The sequence below is a fragment of the Heloderma suspectum genome, chromosome 1, assembly GCF_057233095.1.
Source record: "Heloderma suspectum isolate Gila_16-S chromosome 1, 16-S_ref, whole genome shotgun sequence".
Lineage (NCBI taxonomy): Eukaryota > Metazoa > Chordata > Lepidosauria > Squamata > Helodermatidae > Heloderma > Heloderma suspectum.
This window is the reverse complement of record NC_139458.1, coordinates 409,983,170-410,002,106: the sequence shown is the minus strand read 5'-3', so window position 1 is coordinate 410,002,106 and position 18,937 is coordinate 409,983,170. Positions and strand designations below refer to the sequence as shown.

Here is an 18,937-nt window from a genome sequence, read left to right as displayed (position 1 = left end):
AGGCTGTTCTTATGCATCCTATTGGAAAGTCAGCATCATCCTCAAAGCACTCAACTGAAGCACTCTCCTCCTGCAGAAAAGTATCAGGAGTATTTTAAAGGCTAGAGCTAAAGTCTGATGGTAACACCTTATGATTTCACAGTTCTAATAGCTCCTGAACACATTTGAAGTTGTGCTTCAAAAAGCCCTGATGATAAAAGCAAGCTAAGGTTTATGAGATAAATGATGCTTTGATGTACCTTTTTAAAATGGCTCAGCAGGAGAGACCAACTTGAAATTTAGTGCAGGGTAGGGAAATTTTGAATCTCATTAAATGTAGTGTAAACCAGTATAATAATTTTGGAAATGCAGTCCCAGAACTCCAGACTTAGATGTTACAACTCTTCAACAATTATTAGCACTGGGTTTAAGAATGGCTTTCTCAATTACAAGTCTGACATAGTTTCATACGCAGTGTGGAAAGCATGAAACCCATTATTACTACTAGTATAGGCAGAAAGGCTTATGACAATGAAATGAGGTCCTATGGCTAAGCTCTCAGGAGTAGAAGGAGCTCAGTGAGCAATTTTCAACTAATTTTCATTTTTCTGGAATTCTGGGATTTTACATTCTGGTGTGGAAAACACACACGTGCATAACACACATAAGCTCTTAAACAATTCTCATGCCAAACAGAAAGTGACTAAGGCTGCAATCCTATGCACTCTTATTTGTTCATAAAGCCCAATTCTGAAGTGCTCAAGGCACAGAAATAAGTATACAGAAGATATTTAGTGGAAATCTATTTTCTGTACTTTATGAGGTCCTGGGTTAAATGCAGAGATGCATGAGCATAGGAAATTCTGTTTGGTGAATTGCTGAGCAAGAGCTAGCTCCAGATATTGTTGGACTACAATTCCCAGCATCCCTGACCACTAATGCTAATGACAGTTGTAGTCCAACAACATATGGAAAGCCACAGGTACCCCAGCCCTGCACTAAACGAAAACCTGCTGCTGCATTGTGCAAGATCCTGTACTAGTAGTATCTCGACACTGGGCGCGTTCGCATGACACAACAACCCATCATGGGTGACAAGCTACACACTGTGGGTTGTTTTGTGAATGCAGTTGGCGGACCTGACAGACAATTGCAGCTGCTGAGGCTTGTCCCCTGCCCCCCAGTCCTCTGGGTGGCTCCGCCTGGTATCCCAGATACTTGGAGGCAGAATTCGTCTTGTCTGGTGCCAAGTTCCCCATCCCTGTTCTGATCACGATCCGGGTCGCAGTCACAGTGCTCCCTCCCTCCTTCCTTCCTCCTCTCCCTCCCCCCTTTTTTTGCACAAAAACAGGGCCAGGAGGTTTTTTTGCATTTTCCCAGCCCCCGGGAATGTGTGCAAATGGTCCTCTTTCTTTGATTACATTTTCAGAGTTGCACAAGTGTGCAACTCCAACTGCCCAAAATATACAGGCTTGCCTTTCCTGGACCCTTGTATGTTTGAATTGTCAAATATACAAGGTAACAGGCAAGACTAGACTGTATAAAAGGTGGTTTGACAGCTTTTGACAGTTGACAAGTAGGGAAACGGGGTGTGGATCACCCCTTTAGAAGGGTTATTCCCAGGGTTCAAAGGGTTGCCCTGCTAATAATCCCCACTTGCCCAAGAACCCAGCATAGAAAAGTGTCCGTCACCCTCTTTTTCGCTCCCAAATGCAGTAACTGCATCTACTTTGACAGTGGTCAAACTAGAAGCAGCAACTGCAATTGGGAACGAAAAACGGGGTGGAGTACACTTTTCTGTTGGTGCTGACTCAGGGAGGGAAGGAATGGGGGGGATCCCCAAGGGTTGGGGCAACCCTTTAAATCCTGGGGATCACCTAGGTAAATGGATGATCTTGAGCACTTTGAAAGGTGGGAAAATATTCTCAAGGTTACCCACTCACCCAGGTGATCCCCAGGGTCTCAAGTATTGCCCCAACCTTTGGGGGTGCCCCCTGCCAGTCCACCCCTCCGCAACTTAGCAGCAACTGTTTTTCATAGAAAAGTGCACGCCACCCCTTTTGCGCACCGTTTTGCCTTTGACGCAAGTACGTTTGACAGCTGTCAAAGGGGAGGGAAAAGGGGGGAAGGGGGGCAGGCAGATCTGTTTGAAATAAGTCTCTATAACAAAGAAAAAGCCTTTTTGCACATGGAAAGGCCTTCCAACTGCCGAATGGCATGCCTGGATCTAACCCCCAGATATGACATTACCACACATTGTGGTGCAAGATACAATTAAAAATTGGGTTAAACCAGTTACAAGGAAGCCTAAGCTCCAGTGAAGATTGTACCAACTCCACCAAAAACTGGCATAAAGCTACGGCTGTCATTTGATCAGAGAAGTTGATCAGTTGTATGAATGTAATTAATTAGATCAAAAGAAAAACATCTGCAGTTTTTTTAAAGTACTTGTATAAGAGTAACAAAAAAAATTGTAAAAAAAATCTGCTGTATGGTTAATTGGGGTACCTTTTTAATAGATTCAAGACCATTTAGGATGCAATCCTATGCATGCTTAGACAGAAATAAGTGTCTGGCTGGGGGACGCTGGGAGTTGTAGGACATATTTCTGTCTAGACATACAATTGCACCCTTAACTGAACAAACCAACTGACTAAACACTAAGTTGCAGATAAACAATGAAAGGAAACAATCAGCAAAAAATACAAAGATTAAACAAATTATAGCACAAAAGCCAAAGGGTCCAATTTTGAAACAAAAGAGCAGTTGGTAAAATTTGGGACATCAAAGGATAAAACCTTCTCATCAACCTATTTATATTCTTTACTAAAGCCTATAAAATGAGTATTCTTAAAGCGCTCCAGATAGGCTCTTTAAAAAATAACATTTTGGCGTTTTTGTATGTTTTTACACAACTAATGCCAAATCCTTGATATGCTAAGTCCCATGAAAACAAATCATAGTAAAAGCAAATTAGCCTGAATCACTTCACAATAAAGGTGGGGGAAATGCATGATTCAACAGTCCCAGAATTCAGAATTCCAAAGAATGCTAGCCATCTTAAGGTTCTCGCTTAGCCTTGTCCCTGACAAGCTAGTTTTTTAAAGGGTTGAACCTTGGTTATACTGGAGGACATTCAATAATTCTAGTATCCCATCTGTCATCCTGAAATACAGTTCCAAAGGAAGACAGTACCAATTGCCTTTGCTGAATAAATAGATTGCTCTTAAGCTCACTGGGTGGCCTTGAGGACACCCTTACTTACCTACCACCACACACAGGGCTGTAAAGCTAAAATGCAACTCAGGACTTCCTTGGAGGAAGGGCAGAATAAAAATGAGCTAACACTGATGGCTGGTACAAGCAACACATTTATAGATGGAGCAGTAGCTATATGCCCATGGTATACATTTAAAATAGTCACAAAAGAAGGGCAGAATGCATTCATATGTCAACAAGGATAGCCAGGTTGCTTTCCATTCAGATATGAGGGAGTTAAGAATGGGTTACATTTTCCCGAAATGAAAAACACATTGAACAGACATCTGAACAATTAAGTGGCATATCATTTAAGCCCATATACGTTGTTCCAGTAAGAACAGAGAGCTTTAGTTAAAAACTGAGGCACATTTGTTCAAAGCTATAATTAAGATCTTCATTTATCTTCTGCACTTACTTTCCAGCTAGACCACCTCCTGGTGGTAAATTTGGGATATTCTCTGCAGACAAAATGCGCATAACATGAGCAAGATCAGGCATTCCTTCTTCACCCGACTTCTCCATAATTTCTAGTCAAGAGAGAATCCTCAAATTATTAAAACAAACAGAAAACACAGAAAATCTCACATATGATAAGCAATGTACATTCATCAGGTGTAAATGCACTTAAAGAAGTCATACTTATGCTGTTTCACACAAAAAATGCTACTTACATAAAGGTGCATCAAGATGATAAACCAGAGATGCACCCATTATGGTGTTTCACAACATAAACAAACTGTCCTCAATTCCTTTTCTTTGTTTAAGGGACAGAGGGCTTGTCATGTCAGCATTAGCTTCTCAATTGTTAGCCTAACACCAGCCCAGAGATTATAACAAGAAAACTTCAGCACACCTGTCTATACTGTGGGATTGTATTTCTACATGCCTTACTTTCAGGCATCAGCTCCCTGAACTTAATTGTAATACACCTCATACATAAACCCTAAAAAAAACTCTCAAGCAGTAAAACAATTTCCAGAGGTGGCTGTGTTAATCTATTAGGGGTTGTGAGGAGAAGAGTCTTGTGGTACCTTAAGGGCTAACAAATTTATTCTGGCATAAATTTTCATGGAAACATAGGTAATTTTGCATAATCACACACAAGAGTAATAACTAGGAATATCCCTGTTTCTTCAAATGAGAAGTCAATGTCAGCATTCTTTGGAATTTAGAAAGTTAAGAAATGTCTGCCTACATAGCCTGAGCGATGTCAAGTGAACAGTTTCAGGGCTTTGCCAGATCTCACACTTCTGGAGCATTCAACTCTATTATATAATGCACTTGGTTGCAATGCAGTCATGATCTCTCCCAAACATAAGTAAAATAAATCCAGCAGGAAATAGTCCATTTGCTGTGTAGCACGGAGCTACTATTTATAGAACACAATTTTCAAACTCCTATAGGTAAAGAATAATTTCCATAGTGCTTTTGATCCTAACTACATTATGCAGTATCTAAAAAGGAAATTGTTTATTGGACTAACAGCATAATCCTACACTTTTACTCAGAAGTAAGCCCCACTGTGTTCAATAGGGCTTACTCCCTACTAAGGTGTTAAAGCCTCTGGCCTAAAATGGCACACTACAATATCAGATTTATTTCCAAGCAAAAAAATAATTCAAATTTGTTATTAATACTGCTACATTACTGGAAAAGTTACTGCTCAAAACATTGTATGCGCCCAAATGGAAATTATGTGAAATTACCATGTTTTCAAATGGACACTGTTGAAGTATTTACTTTTCGTAATGATTTGGTTCTCATAGTTTCTGCTGTTCTCATTCAGCAGTTCAGGGAATGATGCATGTCTTATTCCTAACCTTCAGAGCTAGATCTTCTCATATATATATATATTCCATGCCTTGATTTCTGAACTTTCAGATTTCATCTGTCCAGGGTGATGGGCAGTTTACCTAACAATGTTGCTCCAAAATTTATTACACTTTAGACAACAGTATTTTCATTTCTTTCTTCTCCCTTTTTCTTCAACCTTTTCAGAATTCCTTATTAATTTTCTCATCAAATTCTCTGGCTCTTTCTTCTAGATTTACTCTGATCTGACTGTCTCTCCTATCACTATGATACCTACCCTATATCTCTTTATCTTTCTACTATCCCAAGGAATATTCTTCTCTAGTATATTAACTTGTGCACAAACTCTTAACAGCAAAATAAACTAACACTGCTCCTGAATGCTTCATGTGGTCAGTTGCTGAAAGGGTATACAATCAGTGGAAGAAAAAAGTGTTTTTAGATGCAGTTTTCAGCTGGCTTTTTCTTCCTTTGTCTATAAGCTTTCTGGGTTCAGCTTCAACATTTCTCATTGTTACGTCATATAAAAACGCTCTATATAATACAACCCTCAATCTTGTAGTCATTTTAAGTGCAATTGGAAATCCTAGGATCAATCTAGGCTCAACTGTTTAAGTTAAAAACACCCCAAGTTGGAACAAGGCTGGAGGCGGGAACAAGCTATTTTATCAAATAGTCACATTTAATTCAAGAGTTTATATTGCTTGTCTTTGCTGTCCCATTCTCCCCTTCCCTGCCAAATTACAAATCTAAGATGACAATACAGCACTTAATATGCTAGTTTATACAAAGGGGAAAGTTTAAAAAAATATAAGCCAAGAGTGGGCCAAGTCAGATATGCTTCCACAAGTACCAATGATTGTTGTCACTCTTAATGAGAGTTCATTAACTTCAAAGTAAATTGAAGGCATTTTCTCTTTGGGATATTCTTTAACCTGTTTGAATGTATTATTCACCCAAAATCTATGCAAACTATGGCAAGAGCAGTTTTAATGTTCTCCAAGAGTAAATGTTCAGACTCACTCAGTCTTTTCTGCCCCAAACCTGCTAACATGAATTCTTGCTTAAACACGGTAGATGAATTTAAACTCTCAAAGGAAAACTAGACAAAAATCAATGTGACTAAGTAAGTTTTCTAACCCATTCTCGTTAAATCTAAAAAGCCAAAAGGTCATATTGCCCCACAAGATTTTCTTGCTATCTTATCAAATTGATACAAAATCGCAAATTGTTCATTTCTCTGACCAGACTTCAAGCTGCTTAATTAAGGAAACAATAGACATTTGTCAAAGGGCATGGTTAGAGTATTTATTGGGGTCAGGATAAATTTGGAAGTAAAAGCAAAGAATAAGGGGAAATAAGTCTGTTCTTCTGCATTCTCTTCTCTTTTTTTCCTTTATATTCTTCTATTCTTGAAATAAAACTCCTTCAATACTCTAACTCTCAGTTCTTGTCAAGTATGTGTCACTTAAAGTTGTTACAGTTCATCCAACGTACAGGACATTGAATGACTTGGGCAATTCCTGTAGGGGAAAAAATCAAAAGCAGCACACACAGGATTGAAAAAAGATGGTAACTTATTATGTTGAATATTTTGGCTTAACATTATACATGAGCTCTCCTGTACACAGAACTACCTAAGGTAATACAGAATTTGGTCGCGGCATCGATTTGCTGCAACATGATCCTTTGGTATGGTTTCAACACTTTACATCTTAAAACTGTGGTCAATCTAAGGGAACTCCACTGATGCAAATGAAGTGTTTTATTGCAATTCACACATACCATTATAGGCTAGGCATTTAAGCACCTGAGGTAAAAACTGCTGCTTCTAGTGAAACATGTGGTTAGGGTACAAAGTGTAGTATAACAATGAGACTAAAAAGCTCATGACTCCATGCACAAATGCAACAGAGCTCTCTAGATGTGGGCAAACATCAAATTGACTTTTCTAGCAAAGTTCATTAGTGTAGTACAAAGCACTCCATGAAACTGCTCTTGCAACAAATTCAGTAGTATCACGGGTACTGCTACAAATTTGTACACTGTGGGACTAAGAAAGCAATGATTACACATATGATTGTAGATAGGTAAATTCAATTAACTTTTAGTCTGTTTTTTAGTTACTTGGTATTCTGAAATGCACTTCCAAAGGTAGGAATCATGGCCTAATAGCCATTACACTTGGAGAAAAGCCTGAGCTGTACAATGCAGTGTGGACTCTTGCATGAGTCTAGAGAACTACAGGCTGCATGTAAACAGCTTATTCGCTCATTTCAAGCAACTGAATGAACCTACCACCAGTGAGGCAAGGCTAACTTTATAGATATTTACAACCAATAGGGTGTTTATAAATCAATACGGAAGTGCTCACCCATGCTCTTGTGAGCATATTGGAAAAGCCAAGCTTCTGACATCATTCTTGAAGGAAACTAGCTCAGCAGCTGATGCTAGCATTGTTTTCCATGGGTTGTCTTTACCGTCTCTCAAATTTAGTAGCAACCAACCTTTCTCCTCTTAACTGCATCCTCAAGTTTTGAACACTGTCCTCTCAACAGACAGAAACATTTAAAAAAATAAGTACATAAGAAAACCATTCCAAATTTAGTAGTACTGGGATGTCTGTACAGCTTGGATTTAATATCCAAGTATTTTACATCAGTACATGCAAGCTTTTCAGGCTCAAAATGCTTTCTGTTTCACAAAGGGTGTAAACTGAACTAATTCAGAAAGTGGTATGACCACTGAATTGCATGATTCTCCCGCCAATAGATCACATATAGGAGGGGAAGGAAATGTTGCAGCCTTGATACTTAAGGGGACCATCTTAGAAGTTCAATAGACTCTTTTTTTCAACTGGAAAATAACTAGTCAGACTTGCACCTTTCCCAGTCTGCCACCCTTCCCTAATGCTTTTGTATAATGATAAAGTATAACTTCCACTGAGTTTTTTCCCTTGAATATTTGTTCAAAAATGTTACAGAGGGCTTTCTCTCCCAACAAAAACTATAAGCTTACATACAGCCATCAACAGCAAACACAAAACTGTAAGTGTCCACCCATATTACAAATATCCACCTACAAAATTTGCATAATAAATGATCCCTGACAACTGAAGGGAAAACAAGATTGGGTCAGATTTATCGCACAGGGACACAGCGTATCTATAAGAAATAGAGCAGCTAAAGCAGATTTCCTCAACCTGATGCCTTCCAGATGTGTTGGACTGCAACTCCCATCATTCTCAAAACTGGGAATGATGACAGTTGCAGTCCAGCACATCTAGAGGGCACCAGATTGGGGACGGCTGAGCTAGTCTCATCTTAGTAGATATAAAATTGACTTGTATTTCCATGGCAGTGATCCTGTTCCAGCAAGGGACAAGAATACAGTCTATGTAAACCAGAACTCATTTGACTTCACGGTTTAATAAAACCCTTTGTTTGTTTGTTCTATTAACAACCAATCAGTGGTTAAGGAAAGCCTTGCATAGGGCTTAACATAAACCAAACAAAATAAACCATGGCTTGAACATACCATGGAATTATGAGTAAGAACAGTGGGTTGAATGTAGCACCAAACCATGCTAAAGGAATCTGGCCTGCACTTGCACATTCCAATCTCCCCTTCCATGCTCCACTTAGTTACAGCAAACTGTAAGCTCCCTTCATACATTATCTGCATGAAGGGGTTACTAAAGATACAAGGAATTGTGCTGCTGGCCCTGCTGCTAGCATCCAAGCACTGAGTACAGATATCTGTGAAGAGAGAGCATGCACCCAGAGGCTTCCAGCTTCTCCTATGTAGACGTCTACACTCAGTGCATGGATGTCAGGTGGGGTAGGGCCAGAGAAGCCATATGACGTCAGGGACAGGACAAAGGGCATAGATCTGAGGCACCTTGTACTTGTGTAGACCCCTTCATGGTATGTGTGAAGGGGTCTATAGTTTACTATTACAGCCCAACTAGTAAACTATGGTTTGCACCAGTCCTGCAAACCAGGTTCAAACCCTAGCTATAATCCTGATTTGCAGGGCAAGCTCAAACCACACTTTGGCAATTTGGCTGAAATAGTACATGCCCCATTCCTAGAGCACCGAACAAGGTTTAGCACTGTGTAAATAGACCCAGAGGGTGGATGTGCAATCTTATTTTCTAAACAGTATGCTGAGGAACAAGGGTAAGTGTGCATATCTGTAGTTTTAGTGGCTGCTAACTGATATGGTGCCAAACAACGGCCATGGTTAGATATCACACTAAACTATAGTTCAGCATGATGCAAACAAGTCACAGTGCATCATGGTTTCAAGCTGACTCATTTCAGAGAAACCATACTTAACCAAAGTACATCGGTTCGAACACCACAACAAGCTATGCTTAAGCAAAAATTGGAAGTGGAAGCTTCTGAACTCCTTGCTACTGTGCCAGAGGGAAAGCACATGAGCAGCTTGCTGCAGGTCATTCACACCGTGCTAAACTATGGTTTACTGTGATGTCCAAAGGAGTATGATTTAGGATGTTGTTACTGGCAGCAGCCATTCCAGCAGGATGTACTGAGAGAGATGAGAGGGAGAGCAGGACCATCCCACCAGCTCTGCTAAAAATACTTAAATTTTTCCCTATTCCCTCCCCATTCCTTTTTCCTTTTGTGTCATGCCTTTTTAGATTGTAAGCCCGAAGGCAGGGATTGTCTTGTTTAATTGATTAAACAATTAATCAATTAATTAATGGGATCCCTTTTAGCTGAGCAGCATAAAAATACTTCAAAAAATAAAATTATTATTATTAGACTGTTCCAAGCATAACTTCCTTCTGCCATTCTATAACTAGGCTTCATTGTAAGGCAGACAAACTAGCCAACCATTTTTTTTAAAAGGAGGATAGCAACCAGATTAACATCGGCCAAGAAACAAAGCTAAGTCCACAGATCAGGTGGCTGAGTGTGCAGAGCATTTCTTAAACTTGGAATAATTGAGCAAAATGTTCTCACCTGTGAAGGGAAATACTACAAGGTCTACACACAGTGGAACTGTTGTGCGTATATGTCTCTCTCTCTGTGTACTGCATGTCCAGCTTGGCAAAGGATAGTGTCCTGCCTACAGTTCTTGAGGGATGTATTTCATCATAACTGGGGTACTGGTTGAGCTCAGAAGAAGTGAACTGGGGAAGCCTCACAAAGGGCATGGGAACAGGAGGAGGAGCTGGTCTGTGGGAAATGACACTATGGATCAACAAAATGTGTGGGTGTGCGGAAAGCAGGGTTGAATTTCACACTAAACTTATCTTTGATGCAAGGTTTCTCATTAAATTATTTTTCCTGTGACATTTCTATTTCCAGTTCAGGAATCTCAAAGGACCCTGGAAACTCACAGTAATGGTATATATTTTTTAAAATTTTAAGAACTGCACAAAATGGTTAGGGAACTTATCTTATGCAGTTAGCAACACTGACCCAGAAAATAGTTTCCATTTCCATCCCACACACAAATTATATACTGTTTTCTACGGGACATGATTACACTGCATTATAAAATAATTAAAAACACAATTAATACTTTTACTGAAGGATAAAGTTGCAGATGTCTCCCTAAAAACAAATCTCCTTTAAGAGAAAAACGTGTTTGCATGTAGTCATTCTTAGTACTTTAAGAAGGTCATCTATGTGCTGTTCTGACATCTCTAAACAATATTAATGCTAAATAAAAGATCCCTGTTAACCGATAAACAGGTGCTGTCATAAAGAGCTCTTTCATCACTCCATGTGACAATTATTCATTCTACTCCAAAATCTCTCACAGGAAAGAACAAAACTCTTGCACCACACTGTTGAGGCTAACGAACATGTGTTATTTTGTACCCAGTGAGGGTTCAGGAAGTAAGCCTGAGAAGCTAATAAAAACACAAGAGTTTACAATAGACTATCAGCTCAGACAGCACCAAGGACACCATCAAGGGGAACCTCTAAAAGTTAAGAGTTCCAAAGAAAACATTTAAACAGTAGATCAAACTTACAGGCTTACTGTGTGATAGTCTTAAGATACATCATTTGAACAGTAGATTGAATCAAGGAAACAAAAGGGAAGAAAGTGAAAAGTCCAGATACGGATGAGCCAAACCATTTCACTGTTTAGCAATAAAACAGGACTACCTGACACCATGGTACATTTGCCTCTTCAGCAGGTGCCTTATACCTTGAAAAGGAGGTGCTACTTAATGGTGAAGGAAAGATGTGGCCAAGAAGTACCCTGCACCAGCTCTGAACAATGCAGATAGAAACCATCCCATATGACCAGGGACCACTTTGATCTATCCATCTAAATAGAAAGTTAGCAGGAAATTGCCTGGCCTGACCCCCACTTTCACGATCTTCCCACCATCTCCCCCAGCTCTCTCTCCCAGTCATACTCCAAAAAGACAGGACAGACAAGCCTAATGAACAGCTGCCTTAACTGTAGTGACCTCACTACCCAATTAGTCTCCAATTTAATATATTCAAAAAACATGCAGAAATGAAAATAGTCCTTTCCATCTTGCATCATCCCCACACCAAATACTTTGTATTGTGGCAAATTCAACCACTAACCTTTTCCATCTGCCCAGACTAAAGCAACTAGGACAAGCCTATTGAATTTGAGACACACTAAATCCAACATAGCCCACCCAGTAATATACAGTGGCCTGCCAGGTACTTGACAACTCCCACCCCATTTTCACATTCCCAGGCAGGCAATGAACACTGAGGCCCTGGTGAGCTTTTTCAACAGTGGCATCCTTGGAATGGATTAAAATCTTTTCTATGCATTAGTATATTTCTGTACTGAAGTTGGTTCCTTTTGAAGATTATGGCTGCTGGTTTTAGGCTACTTTCATTATGCAACTTTTATGCAGAGGAATTGAATGGCTGTTTTCTTTGTAGTTGGCTTTCATTCTCTGTACACCACTTTTGGGCGCTTTGACAATGTAACTAACAGTAATAAAAACACAAAACTAGGAGGCTGTATTTGGCTTGCTGAGTCTACGCATGTGCTACACCATAGAAATCCCACAGCAACGCAGGCAACAAGGTGATGGGAACAGAGTTCAGCTTTCCAAGACCTGTTTCTGACAACATGACAGCCCAACATGGGTTAATTAACCCTCAGGGCGACACAGCACATGCTGCCCACCAATATGAATATGCAAGCCCCAGATGGGAGTTGCCAAGGTTTGTTGTGTTGTGCAAACCCAGCCAGCGGGGGTTATTTAAGGGTTAAACAACCTGCACAGAACCCATTGTCTGTTTTAGGCACGGGTTGCTTAACCCTCAAATGACCACTGCCAGCCAGGTTCGCACGACACAATAAGCCACGGCCAGGGCTTGCATATTCACAGTGGCAGACAGCATGTGACACAGCTCCTCGTGGGTAAATTAAACTACGACAGGGTGTCGTGTGAACTGGCCCCACAAGTCTCAGCTTTCATTTTTAAAATGAAGCTAGTTTCTAGCACTTAAGGCTGGAAAGACGTTCTTGAAAGAATGAGGGCAATGGCTGTAGAAGTCTCCATAATCAAAGGGGTGGCTCAATAAAATATCTAGTGGTCAGCGGGTATTCACTTGCCATGACTAGCAAAATCAGTTTTGCAAAATAGTAGAAGATGCAATAAAAATCAAAAGAACTATACAAAGAAATACAGATTTACATAATTTAGGGAGCAATCCTATGTGGAAAAGCATCTGCCTCCAAACTTGGAGGTGACCGCCTATCCAGTGCATGGCAGAAGGAGTGCAGAGGGGCTCCTCTCCTCCACACTCCAGCTACCCTGCATTTGTAGCTAGAGGGCCAAATTCGGCCGTCTAGCCACGGGACGTCAGAGGCCGGGTCAGGAGGCCAGACAACACACAGGAAGAATTGTACTGGCACTTCTGCACTCCCCACCCCCAGGAACACCCTTTTACCCTGCTCTGCGCTGCTCTTATGAGCACGGAGCCTGGGGACAATCCACACCACCTGCAAGGTGACAGTTCTCCAGGAACCAACCATGGAGTACAGGCACGGAGGTCAGTTCCTGGAAACCTAACAATCCTGTGGCCGTCTAGCTGCTGTCTAGCGGCCATAGGATTGTGCCCTTATACAGGTTGTAAAGTTCAGCTTTGCCTGTTGCAGAATTTGCATGGAGGAAATGCAAGATGCAGCAATTCCTGGCCTCAGGATATACAGTAGATGTCATCCTTATCTCTCCATTGAGATGTATGGGAGTAAAAGGCATAGACCAATACCAACTTTCTTACTAGTATTTATAACCAAACCATCACCCCACCCTGTTACATTGGTCACAGCCTCTTTCTATCCTAAAGATACTGGTTCCATCACAGCTTTTCTCTTACAAAAACAGAATGGAGGCTCATTAGGTAACACATCTTTGAAAAGCAGATGGGGGGAGAATGGTTATATCTCAAGTAACTTATATTGAAAGCAAAAAGCAGTGAATTAGAGTTGATACCATGTACTACAGAGAAAATTGAACAAGACCAACCATGTTTTTGGCTTTTTGCCATTTCCCATTTTGTCTTCAGGTTAATTTAAGAACATTATGCACACAGAAAGTTCATAATTCAGCACATTCTGTTACTGAGTGAAACCTCAGATTCCAAAGTCCCCTACACACCCACACATTTGTATCATCAGATCTTTGACAATACTTTCTTAATCTTTCAGCCAGCTATTCACATGGAGATAGTGTACACAAAATATTAATGGTGATGCTATTTTAGCAAAGCAACGCACACACACTGCTTGATCTTAATTATCCAACAGCTGGAATGACTGAGTAATATAAGCAAGTTTGTCTGCTCTTCAGAAGGGTTTGCTATGTTTAGTAACAAACTCTACTTTCATAAGGGATGTCCCTAACTTAAAAAATATGCTTACAAATATTAACACCTTACACTATAAACTGGCCAGTGTGCAGATTGCAAGATAACCTGTACCTGTAAATAAACTGAATTGCGTTGAACAATCTGTACAGGCTCTGGACAAATAGTCACATCAGCAAATAACACTAGCCTGTTGTCTAAATCCTGTGGTTCACATGCACATGCATGGCAAAAAAGGCATTGTGATTCTCTAATTGCACCAAAGCTTGACTCTGGTCGGATTTTGCCTAAAGCTGCCTCAATTGTTTCCGGGAGCTCTGTGAATGGGTTTGAGTTAAGCCAGAAAAAAAATCTAATACAGAATGCAGTTTCTTACCTTCCACTCGTGATTCCAAGTGCTTATCCAATTCTGCATCTCTTTTCATTGCCTCATCTGAGACCTTAGGAGCATTTGAAAAGCAAACTAGAACAATACTCATGTTATCACGACTTCCCTATATTTTGGGAGGAAAAAACAGTATATATTTGAGGTTTATCTTTTATCTCTTCCACAACCCCATATCACAAGCTTATTCAGTGTTAAATATTCCAAAACTGCATGCTACATTTGTGAGATGTTTCTTATGCCTAGATTTAATTTAACTAATTAAGTGGTGCTAAACATGTTTTTTCCACATGACCCACAGGAAATCAGAAGACATAATGTACTGAATTACTTTATTACTTGTCATCTATTTCAATCTTAATTTGCACAACTGTCTCTAATAAAAAAATGCCCTTCCATCCACTTTTATTTAATACAAGGTTAAAAACCCATTTAAACGTTTTTGAGTACTCAAGAAAAAGTCTGCTCAGTTTTTAGCAATCTAACCCTCCTACATTCATCTTCTTGAGATACACTGTTGAAAAAAAAATCAAAATCTGATACATCTGCACTATTAAAGTTTACTTTCACATAGTAGTCCTTCAAAATGTAGGGTGCAGCAACAAAAATGTTTTCGCATTCATGCAACCCCCACCCTAACTGTTTGGGAATGGAGAGAAACTTGATAAACGTATGCTCATTTTTATACACTTGGTTCTGATATAATATCCCAATTCTACATAACAGCCATGCTAGATCTGACCAAGGGTCAATCTAGGTCAGCATTCTGTTCACAGTGACCAACCAGCTGTCAATGGGAAACCCACAAGCAGGACCTAAGTGCAACAATACCCTCCCGCCCATGTTCCCCAGCAACTGGTGTACATAGGATTAATGCCTCTGATACTGTAGGTAGAATTACTGCCTCTGAGTTCTAAAACAACTCTTTATCCTAAAAGCAATACATGTGCTCTAAACAGTAATGTGAGATTGAAAAGTATATTTCAAGTCAACACTCAGGAAAACCCAGCTAACAGTAAGAACCAGCAATTCCAGATTGGTGAGCAGTTATGCACAACCAATAAACAATTTCTAAATTCATTGCTCTCGAAGAAAGAGGTATTTGTCCTTTCTTTCTAAAATGTCTAATATTTTGGTATTTTAATTATTCTGCTTCAAAGGGAAGAGAAATATTAACTTCCACTGGTAAAGGAAAACTAGGTTCTAGGGATTCCAAAAATTCTATTCAGATTGCATAAAATGCATTGATAGTCCCAAACACAATAGCAGGGTGAATTCCTAACAAGTTTTCAATTGTATGAATTTGCACAGGCTACTTCCTTACCAAGTTCTCTTAAGGAACTATGCAGAACAGTTGAACAGCCATTCAACAATATTTTTTTAGTTTAAGTTTTGTCCAATTCTCCAGTAGTAAAGAATATCCCCCAAATCCCTTTGTTCAGTATTTTGGGTTAAGTTACATACCTTGTGTAAACAAGTATCCACTACCCAATTGCACACTTTTTCCAGATCGTCTGATACTTCAAGCCTAGACTTAACAAATTCACAGAGCTCCTCATTGCTCATTACATCCCAGATGCCATCACAAGCCAAGACAATAAATTCATCCTCTTCCGCTCTTACAATTTCATAAACCTCAGGTTCCGGAGAAACAAGTTGTTCTGTAGGACCTTTGCCATCAACACATTTGTAGTCATAGTCCCCCAGAGCACGAGAAACTGCTAACGAGCCATTAACACGCTGAATCATGACACTCCCTCCTGCATTCTGGATTCTCTCCTTCTCCCTTGGATTGCAAGGCTTGTGATCCTGTGTAGAAAAACAGACTTGTCCATTCCTATAGAGAACAGCACGCGAGTCTCCACAATTGATAAAGTAAATGTGCTCAGGTGAAATCATAACTCCCACTGCTGTTGAGCCACTCCTGTCCATGCCATTTCTGAGGTCTGAAAAATTGCGCATGTACTCATCAATTTTCAAAAAGCCAGTTCTGATTCCACTCTTTACATTTTCCACAGATGGTTCAAGAGCAGAGCCGGGCTGTTCTGTTCCCCTGAAGTCTTCATTGTTAGTGATGTGTTCTAGTAAGTGGTTTGAGCAGTAATTAGCCACACGAGATCCTGCATGACCATCATAAACAGCAAAGAAGGACCAGTCCTCTAAACCATGAGGAATTCCTACAACAGCTGTGTGAGCATCTTCCATTTCTACTCTCCATCCTTGCATACTGCTGAGGCCATAACGCAGCCCATTTCCTGCCCCATGAGCATTATGCTTCTCAGTTTTTGGTTTGTCCAAAAATGCACCCATGTTGACTTAATTTGCAAAGAAATCTGCAAAACAAAATTTGATCATCAATACACAAAGTGTAAATTACAAACAATGCAAAGAATTATTTGAGATCGTCAAAACTCTGGCGCAGAATAGCTTTGGTCTCCTATAACAACATAACCCAAACCCTTGAAATATGTGGGGTTGGAACCAGATTTAGGCGCATGCAACTGTGCTGATGGAAGTGGGTTTCCTCGCCCTCTCCTCCCCATAGCAGCTCCTGCAGCTCTCTGCAAATGCTACACAGAGTCAGGAGACCCTGCTTAATACGGTGAGCTGTGGTGCGGGTGGGGAGGGGGGAAGGAATCCCCAAAATTCCATCAGAAGCACCTTCTGTGAGCAGAGCCTTTCCAACGCAGTTCCTGGATCCAACCAGTGGTGTTTATTATCTAGTAAGTATTATGACACCAGTAGCTGGGGAATCACATATCTGAATGCTCCTCCAAATTAAAAAAAACATCTTCCACACAGAGAACTAACATGTCTATATTTTTCCCGACATAATTTTCTATCTGTAGAGGGAGGGGTTCTTTTGTCTGTAAATATGGATGCACAAACATACTTATTTCTCAACTACCGTCAGTGTACAGTTGTATAGTCAAAGATTATACCATCTGATTCTTCTTACTGTGCAGATTGTCTCATGGTATCCTAGACTGTACCATAACTTTTTGTGAACCGCCCAGAGAGCTTCGGCTATTGGGTGGTATAGAAATGAAATAAATAAATAAATAAACTACATGAAGGCATTCAATTAAGTGCATCAGTTATTAATAGAATGCAAATATGTGAATCCAGATGCAGGAGGCCATTTGATTAAAAATAGTACTTGTGGCAATCTGCAACAGTGTTTCCATGCCCAATTTTAATATATAGAAATTGACACAGAAATTTTGCCAGCAAGATAAAAAAAAGCAAAAGTATCTTCTAACTTGTAAATGGCCAACATATTGTTTAAAAAATCGCATCTGTTGGCTCAAGCACATCCACTAGTATATAAAACAAATATTTCGGATCAACACAAAATAGGCAGCATCCACCACACTCTATGAATCAGGGAAGCACAAAACTAAAAGGGCAGTCTCAAAAAGATCCTCCCCGACAACTCAATACAGCATGTCAGTATCACATTAAGAGGCAGGCCACTTTAAAATCAAGCCTTTGGAAAAAGAGCTTCACTGCTCAACGTCAAAGTATCTTGCAAAAAGCTTCACAAATATTTGAGTTATGCTTCGTGTGTGTTGCGGCCTGGCTTATATGCAAAACCTATACTTTTTAATTTGACCTCATAAACCCTCCGTGAGGTTGAGATGGGTGAAAACTGTTAAACCAGATGGAGCAAGAATGGTTCACCTGTCTCACAGTAGGTCATTACTTTCATTTTATAAATGGGCAACTGTGAGCTAGCAACAATGGGTTGGTTCACACAAATGCTAAACCATGGTTTTGTGCTATGGGAATGCTCACACGCTGCCAACTCTTGCACTAGAGAACAAGACTGTAGCACACAGGAGCACTGCACAAATCAATGTGGCATATTTCCTGGTTCAGAGATTCTCTCAAACGATATTGTCAGTATGCTGGCAACCACTGATTACCTGTCTACTGTGTATACAGTCAGATTTCTCCCAAAACCTGATACCATCTAGAGCCAGCTTAATACTTCGCTCTTGATATGGGGAACACAGAATTCTGTTTCTTAAGAAACACTCTCTCAGACAAGATTTGTCTTTTTACTACAAAGTATTAGCATAACAGTACTAAATACAAGAGCTTATGCATGCATGAATTCAAATACATGAAACATCTAACATCATTCCAAACAAGGCTTCTAAGCAGAGTCAAGTACATTTGCCAGTTCTCAATGACAATCAATATCAAGCTTGCCAGGTTGATTCTACAGGCAACACTATTAGGCACTGGGATCTCATTTTTAATACTAGAATCCTCCTGGAGGCATTTGATTATAGAATTCCAAATTGAGCGGCAGGGGTAAGATGATGCAAATAAGATTTGCCTGATTTGCCACAGCAGAGCAAGCGAAGTTTTTTTTTACTGTGTGGAAACCATCTGACTGAGAGTTAAAGGATCTGGGAGCTATTCCTGGCTATGACAAACTCCTTAAAGCAGTGCTGGGCAACTTCCTAATTCATATTTGTGTAAGAGAATATACATTTATGTATCAAAGGTCAACCAATTGTGCCCTTGCCCTGTTTACGACTGTAGTGATGACAGGCTACTGCAAAGAGTAGTATGACCTTGATTTAAATCACCCAAAAGTGAACACACAAAAATATAGTGGAGAATATTTAAG

At 40.0% G+C, this 18,937-nt stretch overlaps 1 protein-coding gene across 4 annotated transcripts in view; it reads right to left on the bottom strand.

Annotated features, from left to right (window-relative positions):
* The window catches only part of PPM1B (protein phosphatase, Mg2+/Mn2+ dependent 1B), a 56,012-nt gene that overhangs the window by 10,189 nt on the left and 26,886 nt on the right, over positions 1 to 18,937 (bottom strand). For all 4 annotated transcript variants that reach the window (XM_084828956.1, XM_084828957.1, XM_084828954.1 and 1 more), the window contains 3 exons: positions 15,757 to 16,625; positions 14,284 to 14,401; positions 3,656 to 3,767 (listed from right to left, as the gene is read on the bottom strand). In XM_084828956.1, coding sequence (XP_084685082.1) covers positions 3,656 to 3,767; positions 14,284 to 14,401; positions 15,757 to 16,602 — 1,076 coding nt within the window. In that variant the 5' untranslated portion in view covers positions 16,603 to 16,625. The remainder of the gene's footprint in view (positions 1 to 3,655; positions 3,768 to 14,283; positions 14,402 to 15,756; positions 16,626 to 18,937) is intronic.